At 43.3% G+C, this 14,194-nt stretch overlaps 1 protein-coding gene across 5 annotated transcripts in view; it reads right to left on the bottom strand.

Moving 5' to 3' along the window:
* The window catches only part of RNF32 (ring finger protein 32), a 44,900-nt gene extending 31,109 nt beyond the window's left edge, over positions 1–13,791 (bottom strand). For 4 of the 5 annotated variants that reach the window (XM_077849520.1, XM_077849518.1, XM_077849522.1 and 1 more), the window contains exons 1-4: positions 13,635–13,791; positions 11,796–11,882; positions 10,849–11,113; positions 6,999–7,141 (exon numbers count right to left, since the gene is read on the bottom strand). In XM_077849520.1, coding sequence (XP_077705646.1) covers positions 6,999–7,141; positions 10,849–11,113; positions 11,796–11,810 — 423 coding nt within the window. In that variant the 5' untranslated portion in view covers positions 11,811–11,882; positions 13,635–13,791. Of the gene's footprint in view, positions 1–6,998; positions 7,142–10,848; positions 11,114–11,795; positions 11,883–12,973; positions 13,571–13,634 lie in introns of those variants that run through there. The other variant, XM_077849519.1, reaches the window with a different exon arrangement.
* Between the last annotated feature and the right edge of the window lie 403 nt (positions 13,792–14,194).

Here is a 14,194-nt window from a genome sequence, read left to right on the forward strand (position 1 = left end):
TCCCCCTCACCTCCCTTCAGCAGCCCTCACTGGGTTCTCTGTCGTTAAGAGTCTCTTCATGGTTTGTTTCCCACTGTTTCTGCTCTGTGAACGGTGCTGGTGCTATTTGGTAGGGATCACATTAAATGTGCAGGTTGCTTTGGGTAGTGCGGACATTCTAACAGTGTTGGTTCTTCCAGTCCATGAGTATGCAATACTTTCCCATTTCTTTGTGCCCTCTTCAGTTCCATTCATAAGTGTTCTGTAGTTTTCAGAGTACAGATCTTTTACTTTTTTTGGTTAGGTTTATTCCTAGGTATCTCATGGCTTTTAGTGTAATTGTAAATGGGATCAATTTCTTGATTTCTTTTTCTGCTGCCTGTTATTGGTGTATAGGAATGCAACAGATTTCTGTGCGTTGATTTCATATCCCGTGACTTTGCTGATTCATGTTTTATTAATTCTAGCAATTTTTTGGTGGAGTCTTTAGGGTTTTCTACATAGAGTATCATGTCATCTGTAAATTATGAAAGTACGGCATCTTCCTTGCTGATTTGGATGCCTTGTTCTTGTGGCCTGATTGCTGAGGCTAGGACTCTAGTACTATGTTAGCAGTGGTGAGAGTGGACATCCTGTCTTGTTCCTGACCGTAGGGGAAAGCTCTCAGTTTTTTTCCCACTGAGCATGATATTAGCTGTGGGTTTTTTGTATACAGCCTTTGTGATGTTGGGGTATGTTCCTTCTGTCCCAACTTTGTTGAGGGTTTTTATCAAGAATTGATGGTGTAGTTTGTCAAAGGCTTTTTCTGCATCTATTGACAAGATCATATGGTTCTTTCTTATCCTTTCTTATATTAATGTGGTCACACTGAATTATTTGTGTATATAGAACCAGCTCTGCAGCCCGGGAATAATTTTCCAGTTGATTGTAGTGAAGAATCCTCTTAATGTACCGTTGGATCTGATTTGCTAGTATCTTGTTGAGAATTTTTGCATCCATGTTCATCAGAGATATTGGCCTGTAATTCTTTTTTAGGAGAATAGTCTTTGATTGTGGAATCAAGGTAATGCTGGTGTCATAGAATGAGTTTGGAAGTTTTTCTCCCATTTCTATTTTTTTTGGAACAGTTTGAAAAGAATAGGTATTAATTCTTTAAATATCTAATAGAGAATCCCTGGGAAGCCATCTGGCCCTGGACTTTGGTTTGTTGAGAGATTTTTTTTAAATTTTTTTTAATTTTTATTTATTTATGATAGTCACAGAGAGAGAGAGAGAGAGAGGGGCAGAGACACAGGCAGAGGGAGAAGCAGGCTCCATGCACCGGGAGCCTGACGTGGGATTCGATCCCGGGTCTCCAGGATCGCGCCCTGGGCCAAAGACAGGCGCTAAACCACTGTGCCACCCAGGGATCCCTGTTGAGAGATTTTTGATTATTGCTTCAATTTCTTTGCTGGTTATGGATCTGTTCAAATTTTCTATTTCTTCCTATTTCAGTTTTGGTAGTTTGTAGGTTTCTAGGGCTTTATTAATTTCTTTCAGATCCCCCAGTTTGTTGGCATATAATTTTTCATAATATTCTGTTATGATTATTTATAATTTCTCTGTTGTTGTGATCTCTCCTCTTTATTATTTTGTTTATTTGGGACCTTTCTCTTTTTTATAAGTTTGGCAGGGGGATTTACCAATTTTATTAATTCTTTTGAAAACCAACTCTTAGTTTTGTTGATCTACTATTTTTGTTTCTAAATCATTTATTTCTGCTCTAATCTTTATTTAATTTTCCTTCTTCTGCTGATTATAGGCTTTATTTGCTATTTCTTTTTCTAGCTCCTTTAGGTGTAGAGTTAGATTGTGTATTTGAGATTTTTCTTCTTTTTTAACTTAAATTTTATTTAATTAACATACAGTGCAATATTGGTTTCTGGAGTAGAATTCAGTGATTCATCACTTACATACAACACCCAGTGCTCATCACAAGTGCCTCCTTAATGCCCATCACCCATCTATCTCATCCCCACCCCCCACCTCCCTCCATCAACCCTCAATTTGTTCTTTGTTAAGAGTCTCTTATGGTTTATTTCCCTCTCTCCCTTACCTAACCCTTCCCATATGTTCATCTGTTTTCTTTCTTAAATTCCACATATGAATGAGATCATAAGCTATTTGTCTTCCTCTGATTTATGTCACTTAGCATAATATACTCTAGCTCCATCTGCATTTTCCCGAATGGCAAGATCTCATTCTTTTTTGATAACTGAGTAATATTCTATTATGTGTGTGTGTACACAACATTTTTAAAAAAAGATTTTATTTATTCATAAGATACACACAGAGAGAGGCAGAGACATAGGCAGAGGGAGAAACAGGCTCCCTGCAGGGAGCCTGATGCAGGATTTGATCCCAGGACCCTGGGATCATGCCCTGAGCCGAAGGCAGACACAACCACTGAGCCACCCAGGTGCTCCCACAACATTTACTTTATCCATTCATTAGTTGATGGACATTTGGTCTCTCTCCATAGTCTGGCTTTTGTTGATAATGCTGCTATAAACATTGGGGTGTACCCCTTCATATCTGTATTTTTGGGTAAATACCTAATAGTGCAATTGCTGGGTCATAGGGTAGTTCTATTTTTAACTTTTTTGAGGAACCTCTATTTCCCAGAATTGCCGCACCATTTGGATTGCAGTCTGCATTCCCACCAACAGTGTAGGAGAGTTCCCCTTTAGTTTTTGTTTGAGAAACTCTTTGTCTCTCCTATACTGAATGAGAGCCTTGCTGGATAAAGTATTCTTGGCTGCATATTGTTCCCATTCAGCATGCTGAGTATTTCTTTCCACTTCTTTCTGGCCTGTCAAGTTTCTGTGGACAGATCTGCTGCAAACCTGATCTGTCTTCCCTTACAGGTTAAGGACTTTTCCCCCTTGTTGCTTTCAGGATTCTTTCCTTGTCTGTGTATTTTGTGAATTTGATTTTGATATGTGTTGGCAATGGCCGGCTTTTGTTGAACTTAATGGAAGTTCTCTGTGCTTCTTGGATTTTGATGTCTTTGTCCTTCCCCAGATTAGGGAAGCTTTCAGCTGTAATTTGCTCAAAGAAACTGTCTACTCATTTATCTCTCCATCTTTTGGGATTCCTATGATACAAATGTTATTATGTTTTAATAAGCCACTGAGTTCCTTAAGTCTACCTTGGTGATTCATTACCTTTCTTTTCTTTTTTTCAGCTTCATTATTTTCTATAATTTTATCTTCTATATCACTGATTTGTTTCTCTGCTTCATCCATCCTCTTTTTATGGCATCCATTTGGGTTTGCATCTCAGTTATAGCATTTTAAATTTCAGCCTGACTAGATTTTAGTTGTGTGTGTGTGTTTTTTTTTTTTTTTATCTCTGCAGTAAGGGATTCTCTAGGGTCTTGTATGTTTTTTTTCAAGCCCATTTAGTTCCTTATAAATGTTTTAAATTCTAGTTCAGACATCTTGCTTATATCTGTATTGATTAAATCCCTGGCTGTATTATCAACAATAGCCAAACAATTAAAGAGACCAAATGTCCATCAACTGATGAATGGATAAAGATGTGGTATATATATACAAAGGAATATTATTCAGCCATCAAAAAGAATGAAGTCTTGCATTTGCATGGTGTGGATGGAGTTAGAGTGTATTATGTTAAGTGAAAGAAGTCAGTCAGAGAAAGACAAATATCATATGCTTTCACTGATAGGTGGAATTTAAGAAACAATACAGATGAACATAGGGGAGGAAGGAGAAAAAAAGAGAGAAAGAAACCATAAGAAACTCTTAAAGGGACCACAGGGTGGCTCAGTGGTTGAGTGTCTCCCTTCAGCTTAGGGTGTGATTCTGGGGTCCCAGGATTGAGTCCCTCCCTGCAGGGAGCCTGCTTCTCTCTCTGCCTCTCTCTCTATGTCTCTCATGAATAAATAAAATATTTTTTAAAAAAGAAACTTAGAGAACTGAGGGTTGATGGAGGGATATGAGTGGCGGATGGGCTAAATTGGTGATAGGCATTAAGGAGGGCACTTGTCATGTTAAGCACTGGGTGTTGTATGTAAGTGATGAATCATTGAATTCTACTCCTGAAATCAGTATTTCACTGTATGTTCACTAACTAGAATTTAAATAAAAATTTGAAGAAAAAAAATCACTGGCCATTAGTTCTACTTCTAGTTCTTTCTTTTGCAGTGGACTCCTCTGTCTTATCATTTTGTGCAGTAAAAAAAGAAAAAAAAAAAAACCACAACTAGATCCTGGGTGTGTTTTGGTCTACTTGTTAAATGAAGCTAGATCTAAAAACAAAACAAAAACTATATATAAAATGCATATATGTAAATAAAAATTTAAAATAAAAGAAGGAATTAAATAAGAAAAATAAAAAGGAAGCTAGATCTTATTTCCTTCAGAGCTTAATTAAGCTTTGCAGCATCCTATGAGTGTAGACTCATGCTGGCCTTCAGCGGGAGGGGCCTGTTGGGCTCCTTACAGGTGGACAAGCTGGGCAGACACAGACACGACGGACCTGGACCCGAAGGGGGCCAGACGGGCCAGGGGGCGGGGCTTGGTGTCCGCAGCGCTGGCCTCCACTAGGTGGCCCCATCTTGCTCCCTGAAGACTCCGCACTGAGGGGCGGGATGAACATCGGGGCGCCCTGCTCTCTGGCCCTGGAGCTGCAAGGTCATGCACCCCACTCTTCAGTGAGCAGTCACCCCTCTTGTGTTCCCAGCTTCAATCAGACCCCTGCCTTCACGCTGCCTGTGTCTGAGCTGTTTTATCCCGGGGGGGGGTCCCTGGGTTTAAGAACTCCACGAATTTCAGGGGCACCTCTGGTGTGGACCCTCGCTGTACCTCGCGGGGAGCATCTCACTGTGCCCTTGCTGTGTGGCTGGCCAGTGCCAGGAAGCATGGCACGCTGCACGGCGGTCCAGGTTATGGCAAGGTGCAGCAGAGAGCTGGCACCCAGGCCGGCCGCGGCAGACGGAGTCCCGGCTCCTATGCCCGGAAGCTGACGCACGTGGATGCCCCCCGTTTTCCTTGCAGCCCGGGGGGCCTCCGCGCACCCTGGCCACTCCTGCGTCCATCGGCTCCTGCCCGCGGAGCGCGTAAGCCAGGCATGACCCTGGGGTGGCGGACTGCTACACCTTCGGATCTTGCACTTCGGGCTGTGCACCACCTTGTAGTCTCCGTCAGCAGGGCTCCTTCCTCCCGCAGTACCCACAGTTGCATTGACCGCAGATCTACTCTCTGCACCTCCTACCTGTGTCCTCGCAGTCCTCAGATTGGTTTCTTGGGTGTTTAGGAAGGATTGGGAACTATCTGTCTGTGCCCGAGGAACAAGTACCCCTACTCTCCCACCATCTTAACTCCTCTCTCATGCTTGATAGAATAATCTTTAAGTGTTTTGTCAACAGATATTTGATGATCTGTACTGAATAACACCGCACTTCTAGATATTTAAAATATTATACTTTTAAATGTCCATAAAAGTTTGTTATCAGCAAACATTCTCTGAGATAAAAATAAATGATTAGGCGGTGGTAAATACACTAAAAATGTCCTAGAAGTTGGGATTAGACTCCAGCCGACCTTGAGCACATGTCCTGCGTGGCCCTGCTGTGGACCACTTATTTCCTCATCTGTTATATGGGTACAATGCCTCCCTCAGTGATGCACAAGAATTACTGAAGTCCTCTGAAATCATTAAACGCTGAGGAAATGCCAAATTTGTTTATAGTGAAGGAAAAACCTAAATATGAGAACAATTGACTAAAAATGCAAAATAAAAATAAGTGTTTGGATCTATAACCAAAGATAAGAATTTAGTGAGAAATTTATAAAAAACAGAATGGAAGAAATGGTGAAATTCCGATCTTCCTGCTGCCCTGCTTAGGATAGTCAATGTAAGTTTTCATTCTTCATACAACAGTCACACTAAATATTTATAGCATAATAAAAAAGAGGTTGCTGGGGTCAGAAAGACTCCTTGTGGTTCTATTAACTCTTGCTACACTAAAATACTACATTATCCTACATGATAATTCTATGGTTCAATGGCTAAAATTTTCCCAAAATACCCAGCTTTAAGATTAGGTCTTGATAGAGATCTGGAATACAGTAAGTATGCTTAAAATAACTTGTGAATTCAAATTAGTGAAGAACAAACGTTCTATGACTATGAACTAACTTGTTAATGATGAAACTCATTAAAACAAATTAACTTTGAGAGTTAAGTGCCAAGGTAGTGAGTAAAGCTTGAGGTTCCCAGGCTATGAATTTAGGCCTGCTTTGACTCTTTTTGCTGGATTTTTCCAGCAAACCTTCAAGTGCCTGCTCTGAAGGAAGCACAATGTTGCACACATGGGGAACCGTTGTAGTGTGGCTGCTAGCTTAAAACACAATGCAAAGTTCTAGCAGTGGAAGCATCCCTGACTGCCAGGAGATTCCAAAAGATTAGGCAGACATAGTATGTACAGAAAACCTATGATGCAGATTGATTGCATATTATCTATAACATCATCAACCTTACTGTGGTCAAATTTCATGAATAAAGATTATTAATAAAACATTTTACTTAAAGATTCTTACACAAATTCTTTGGAGATATTCAAGCCTAGTCTTTTTTTTTTTTATGATTTCAATTCATAAATCAGCTTAAAATTCCAATTTGCTCTCATTCTTCCTGCATTGGGCTCCTCCTAGCCCAATGTGTCCAGTCATTCCTCAGCACTTTCCAGCCAGTAGAATGGGAGCATTCCTTTTGTATGAGTTTTGTACTTGAGACTATCATTCAGTAAATAAAACTGTTTAATGAGGGTGTTTAGCTTTCTCTCTCTCTCTCTCTCACACACACACTCTCTCTCTCTTTAATTAATGGAAAAGAAAATGTAAAAGTGTTTGAGGTCATGTAGGCAGAAGAAACTAGAAACATGAAGCCTAGGATCTTAGGCTCCAGCTCAGCCTAGTATGGGGGTTTGCTTATCTGATCTTTGGGCTGCAAACCTGGGGGCGGAGTTCAAATTCCTCTTTGCATATGGGGCATGGCTGCATAGAGTCCCCCTGCAGGATGGATCTCTGTTTCACTTTTTCCCATTCATCTGAGGATAGTAGCGGTGGTGGAGGTTCAAACAGGCCCAGCTTCTGTGCTAAAGTTAAAACAATATGAAATAGAAGTTGCAATATATTCAGAATGTAGCACTCACCTATTGTTTAAACATTATTCTGTAAAAAAATTTGAAAGCAAAACATACTGCACACTTCTGCCATCTATGGAAAACTTCTTCCATGGTGCATAGAAATCAATGGTAATGATATCTTCCATTCGTGTTTTATGCTCTTATTTAGGAAGAATTCCCTACCCCTATTTCATGTTCATAGTATCCTCTACAGTAGGTAGGACTGCTATCCAATTTTCAGGAAGAGAATTTGAAGAATACTAGGTTTTCACACATATTGGCCAAAGCGTCTCACTTGTCACCCAATTTATCTTTCAGCCTTCAGTGTTGTCTTCTTCCAGCCTTTTTTTTTTTTTTTTTTGGGCCACCAGTGACCTTCACAGAATGAGTATCAATCAAGTTCTTCCCTTGCTAAAAATTCTTACGACATAATTATTGTCAGGATCGATTCCTCACCTCAGTAATATTTGAGAGCCCACCACGTGTCCCCTCTGGATCAAGAAAGGAGCGCACATTCCAGTGGGAGCTGCTGCAGCTGGAGAGCAGTGCTGGCGGGGGAGCCCTGGTGTCATGTCCCCCCCACCCAACAAATGAAGGAATGGGTAAAGCACCACCCTTGGGCTCTCTTCAGATAGAAAGTGAAGTGTTACATTTACAAAACAAGAACAGGAAGCTGTACCAGGAATAATCAGAGTACAAAAAAGAACTCTTAAAAATAAAAAATCTTTTGTAGAAATGTGAAAGTCAACCCAAAGACTGGAAGAGGAAGGTTGAGGTAATCTCAAAGGAAGTAGAGGAGATAAAGCAGGAGACAGAAGATAAGAAGATTAAAGGACCAGTCTAGGAGGTTAGACATCTGAAAGACAGACATCCCATAGAGAAAACAAAATGGAGAGTAAAGATCTTCAAATAGTCTAAATTATTTTCCAGAAGAGGACACAAGATTCTAGTTTGAGAGGCCCCAGGAAAGCCCAGAACGAAGGATTCACACCAAATCCTGCCCTATGATACTTCACAGCTGTAGGCACAAAAAGCAGATCTCAGAGTCTGTGGGAGGGAGGGAGGGAGGGAGAGAGAGAGAGAGAGAGAGAGAGAGAGAAGAAGAAAGAACAAGTGTCAAAAAGGATCAGGAACATAACTCTGGGAAATGAACAAGGGATAATGGAAGGAGACGTGGGTGGGGGGTTAGGGTGACTGTGATGGGCACTGAGGGGGGCACTTGGCGGGATGAGCACTGGGTGTTATGCTATATGTTGGCAAATTGAACTCCAATAAAAAAATTAAAAAAGCAAAAACAAAAAAAGGGTCAGGAGTCAGAATTACATCAGACTTACCTCCAGCAACACAGACATGAGAAGACAAGTCTTTTAAAATTCTGAGAAAGACTCCCATATTGAAATTCTTTATTAGCTATCAATGGACTGTGAGAGAATAAAGGGATCCTTGTGTTTATAAGCTTGTACACTAGTCTCTTAGGTGCTCTTTCCCAGGAAGCTGCTGGAGGAGCAGCTTCACCCCAATGAGGGTATAAACTGAGAAGGAGAAGCCATGCGATCAGGGAGAGAGGATCTGATGCAAGAGAACCAAAGGGAATCAGCCTGCAGGGTGATGTTGAGAAGACATCCCAGGCTGACGGCTCTGTACCAGCCCCACAGAGCAACTGGTCCAGATGAAGCAGAGTGATGGAAGGTTCTAGAAGGAATGTCTCCACAAAGATAAAATCAAAAGATCACCCACTGTATTTTAATGTAAGGAAAGACTATACTTTTGGGGAATGAATTTTGAGTCTTTTCCTGCCAGTTTTAAGACATATTACAAAACTTGGCAAAAGCAAAAGGTAGTGTTGCTGGTCAACAAAGAAGGGCTAGATAATGGTTTGAGGGAAGAATCTAATGTAAATTTTTATATCAATTGATTTTGCCAGTACTGTACGCAAAGTAAACTGTGACGAGGTTGAAATGTGAAAGGTAAAACACCTAAAGATAAAGAAAATGTGGGAAAATCTTTGTGATCTCAGAATGGGTAAGGATTTCTTAAATCACCCAAGCATAAACAATAAAGAGAAACTGATGGATTTAACAGTAATCAAAATGAAGATTTCATTCAATATAAAATAACAGAAAATTAAAAGACGGTGCCAGAGTGAGATCTTCTCATCAACAAGGGGTTAATATATGGAGTACATAAGGAACTCTAGAAAATCAGCAAGAAAAGACCAGAGTGCAATTTGAATAGTATGGAAAATAATGAAGAGCATATGGTTCAACACTTATTGGTGACCAATATACAGAATAGTCAAAAAATTTTTTTTCATAAAGAACTCCTGGAAGATAGCTCATTTATTCTCCTTTTTAACCTGACTTATTTTCCAAATTGGGAAGCCCTTCCTGATGTCTAATGTAAACCTTCCCTCCTAAAATGACTTGATCATCTCCCACAAATTATACACATACATACACACACACACAAGATATTCACTACATGGCTGTATAACAACACTCCATGCCTCTGCCTGTTCTTGAGCTATTGCCATTTCCTAGAACACCACCATCTCTGTCTGCGGGTCCTTGGGAAGTAATGAGTGTCCACTGGCCTTGCGGTACCAGCAGGTTCCCTGCAGGCTTCCAGCACCGCCTCCATCCATCACACTTGCTTGAGGGCACATCACCCCCAGACAAACCTATTTTCCATACCCAGCATCATTTAAAAATCTTTCCTATTTCTAAATTTACAGTTTAAAATAATTTGAGACTTGCAAAAGGTTGTGAAACCCAGGATAAAAAATCTTCATGTGCCTTTTACCCAGTTTCCCCAGATGTTAATATTTTACATAGCCTCAGTGATCAAAATGAGGAAATTAATGTTGATCCAACACTGCCAATTAATCTGTATTCCTTACTCGATTTCATTCTCATCTCAAGTTCTTTTTCTGGATCCAGATTACACACTGCACTCAGTGGTCATGTCCCCTTCGCCTCTCATATCTAGGACGGTTTCTCAGTCTTAATTTGTTTTTCTTGACTTGACACTTTTTGAAGAGTACTGGTCAGGAACCATGTAGAACATAGGTGGGTCTGGTGTTTCCTCTTAAATTCAGATGTGCATTTTGGCAAGATTTACACAGAGGGGATGCTGCATGGGATCGGGGGCATGTTGGTGTGTATCCCTTTGGTGATGGCATCACTTGGTCAGGGTGCTGCCAGCACAATGTCACCAAGATGAGGCTGCAGCATGTTCCTCTGTGGTGGATGGGCACACCGTGAAGCTGTGTCCACATTCTGTGTCTCAGCACCGTTCCCCAGGGTCTCAGCATCCAGTGATGCCTATTCTTACTGTGCTGTTGGCCGCATGGTGTTTTTTCTATTTCTGGCCCCTGTCTATATATTTATGAGTTGTCATTCTACTGCAAGAAAGAGCTTTTTCTTTTCCATTATTGACTGATTTCTACCAGTGTGGATTAGTAAATATTGATTGTATTCTACTACTTTTATTTATTCTATATAGTACTGTCTTTTTTTCTTGCTCATAATGTCTCCATCAGCATTTTAAAACTGTAGTACAAACATTCCATCTGAAAGATTATAAATTAGAAGTTTCTGTTCCAGAAAAATTCGTATTATCTCAATTAGACTCCTCAGTTCTAATAAGCCAAAATATAAATGACAAGACTAACTTACCTAAAGTTAATGGTGGTGGTTTTGGATCAAGAACATATTCTTTTTCTGGATCTTCCACTTTAGGGTCTTGTAGAGTTGTTTTAAGTCCAGTATCTATTATTGCTTTTGTATTTCCTTTTAGAGATTTGGATCTGCTCTCTCTCTTTTGTGCCTTTGTCTTAGAATGATCTGCTGTTGAAAGATTTCGAAGTTGAAGATCATGTAAAATGTGATCTTGTAAAGCAACTGCAGTGACTGCTAAGTTACCTCGTTTAGATGAATGACCCTAAAAAGTAGGGGGGGGGAAAGCCTTATATTTAGAACATTACATAATATCATCTGGAAGAAAACAGGCTTTAATACTTAATTTGGGGGGGCATACTAGACCAAATCTAATGGTGAAGAATGCTTGGCCCACGTTACCTAACTGCAGGAAAGCCCAGTCTCATCATTTATGTTGGTGACAGAGTAATATCTTTTCATTTAATTACTAAGGTCTTAAATATAATATGAATTAATTCATTATGACCTATAAAAGCCGTGCATGCCTGACTACATTCTGTTTCACTATAATTAGACTCTAGGCAAATCTTCCTTCTGTAATATGAACGGAATCTTGCATTTAAGTACATGCTTTTTTGATGGAAACTTACACAGAATAAAACTGCTGGCACCTATGACATGCTTGCGGTTGGTACTATGGCAGATAGTTCCTCATGGGAGCGAGGTTTGTAACTATATTCTTATATTTTCAAACATCTGAATTAAAATATATTCATGAGTAAAACTTTTTTTTAAAGATTTTATTTATTCATGAGAGACACACAGAGAGAGGCAGAGACACGCACAGAGGGAGAAGCAGGCTCCCTGTGGGGAGCTCAGGATCACGCCCTGAGCAGAAGGCAGATGCTTGATCACTGAGCCACCCAGGTGTCCCTAAAACAGTGCTTTAAAACAGGATTCTGTACCTTATTTTTTGACATGCCGAGTCAGAAAAACTTGCTGCTTGGCGATATCAAGTTATATCATCATATCACATTCCTTTAATTCTTCCACTGTAAAAACATGATCAACAGAAAGCCAAAGTTGGTGTGGATGTAAACATCTCTTACAAAGTCTATGGGAAGATAGGTTTGAGCGTCTGGTTGATATGGGAGTGCCTATGCGAGCACAGCATTAGGCTATGCACTGTGATTCTGCTGGGATTCCAGCCAGTCATGACTGAGCCCTGGTCTCCAATCTCCAGCTGGAGGGAGCATATGAATATGAATGAGAACAGTCCACTGCCCAGTACAATACTGTACATAAGTACAACAAAATTTCAGACTGAAAAGATCAGAGAATAGTAAGTGAAATACCTCTTTTTTTTTTCTTCTAAGATTTTATTTGAATGAGCGAGAACATGCAGAGAGAGAGAGAGAGAGAGAGAGAGGAAGCAGCAGATGCCCCACCGAGCAAGAAGTTCCATCCCAGGACCCTGGGATCATGACTGAGCTGAAGGCAGACACTTCACCTACTGAGCCACCCAGGTGCCCCAGTAAGTGAAATGCCTCCTAAAGAGAGAACATTTAAACTGAGATTTTCAGGACAGACAAGAAGGAAGTGAACACACTACACTACCGTACAAGGGGAGCAAAGGCACTCAGGGACTGGGCAGGTGGTTATAATTTAGGAGCGAAAGGGAACAATGAATATACTGGATGCAAGGGGAGCAAGACTGCCTTCAGCCTGTCCCCATCGCAGAGCTGCGGAGTATGGGGAGCACACTTGCCCTCCCATCTGGGTCTAGTTGTTTGCTGTTCCAGGTACCTCACCTTAAACAGGTATAGTAACACACAGCTTACAAGGTTACCTTTAGGATTATGTGAGCCCCACCCCCCCTTTGTAAAGTATCTGAATTGGACCTTTCATGCAGAAGGTACTCTGTAAATGGATATTTTGCTCCAATTCCCTGTGAAACTGGTGGGAGAATCTGAATTGGTCTATTTAGTTTTTTAGGCAAGGGTGTAGTTTCTGAAGACAAGGGCCCAAAATATACAGAATGGGGAGAAACAGTAAGTGATTAAGGTAATGTAGGAATGGGCCTAATTTTAAGGCTTGAAAGGAATGAATCCAAACTATGCATCTAAGGACCAACACTTGCTACACCTCAGTTCGCAGCGTAGCAGTGAGGACCGTGGAAACAGCTGTGAGGTCTCCAGGGCTGGACAGCTGCTAAGACGTCCGGGAACCAGGTGGTGGTGCGGCCTGCACGCTCGGGCTCCCCTTCGGTGCTGGTCTCAGGACACACGACAGAGCTTCTGTGCAGTGCTTCCTCAGGTCAGGTCATCAGGCAGTGTGGACCACAGCAGCGGGTGGTTGGGGTGGTGTGGACCGCAACAGCGGGTCGTGGGTCGGTGTGGACCACAGCAGCGGGAGAAGGCATGCAGTGCTGTGGATGCCTCCCAGAACCTTGTCGGCGCGGAGCCTACACCGCACTGATCCCTGCAGCTGCAGGTGTGGATAGGTGCCCGTGCTGGGAGCCCCCTCCGTGTCCGGGTTAGAACTGCAGGGAGGTCTGCCCGTCTCCGTCCCGCGGTCCCTGCATCTCAGGACCGGGAGCCCCTCGGGTCAGGGGAGGCCCACACCCGGAGGGCAGGAAGAGCCAGAGTGGGCGGGAGCACTCATCCTCCGTTGCGTCCACCCGACAGGCCCTGCCCGGCGGCCGCCTGCTAACGCAGAGCCGTGCGGACCCCGGACAGCGGGACACGCCGCGCGAGCGGGCACTGCGGCCCCGGCCCCGGCCCCCGGTCGCTGGGACCCCCTACCTGCGGGCTCCGCTCCCCCTCGGTGACGGGCGGCGTCGCCCTCCCCGCAGCGGTCACGAGGGCGCTGAGTGCGGGGGACCGGGACCTGGGCTGCCCCGCAGGCTCCCCGCCGCGCCTCCCGCCGGCCACGACCTCCAGCGCCGCGCCGCTCGCCGTTGCCCAGCAACCCGGCGCGCATGCCCAACGGCCCCGCCCGCGCCCCGCGCCCCGCGCCCCCCGCCGAGCTCGAGGGCCGGCGGCGACCCAGCCGCACTGCGCATGCTCGCCGGCTCTGTCCTGCGCACACGGCCGGCCGGTCCGCGGCCCGCTCGGCTTCCGGCCCCGCCCCGCGCAGGCCGCAGTGCGCAGGCTCGCGGCGGGCGCTGCGGGGCTCGGCGGGCTTCCCGCGGCCTGGCGGGGTCTCAGCCGCCTTTGCCTTAAGTCTCTACGCTGCGTCCGGTGACATGGGTGTCGGTTCTTGATACGCCGACGACCTGTGCGTTCTTGCCGTCTCCCCGTGGCTTGGGAAGCTGTCGGGGCGCCGCCGTGCGGGTGCGGTGTCTTACCGGGCGGACAGAACT

This window comes from Canis aureus, chromosome 15 (genome assembly GCF_053574225.1).
Source record: "Canis aureus isolate CA01 chromosome 15, VMU_Caureus_v.1.0, whole genome shotgun sequence".
Classification (NCBI taxonomy): domain Eukaryota; kingdom Metazoa; phylum Chordata; class Mammalia; order Carnivora; family Canidae; genus Canis; species Canis aureus.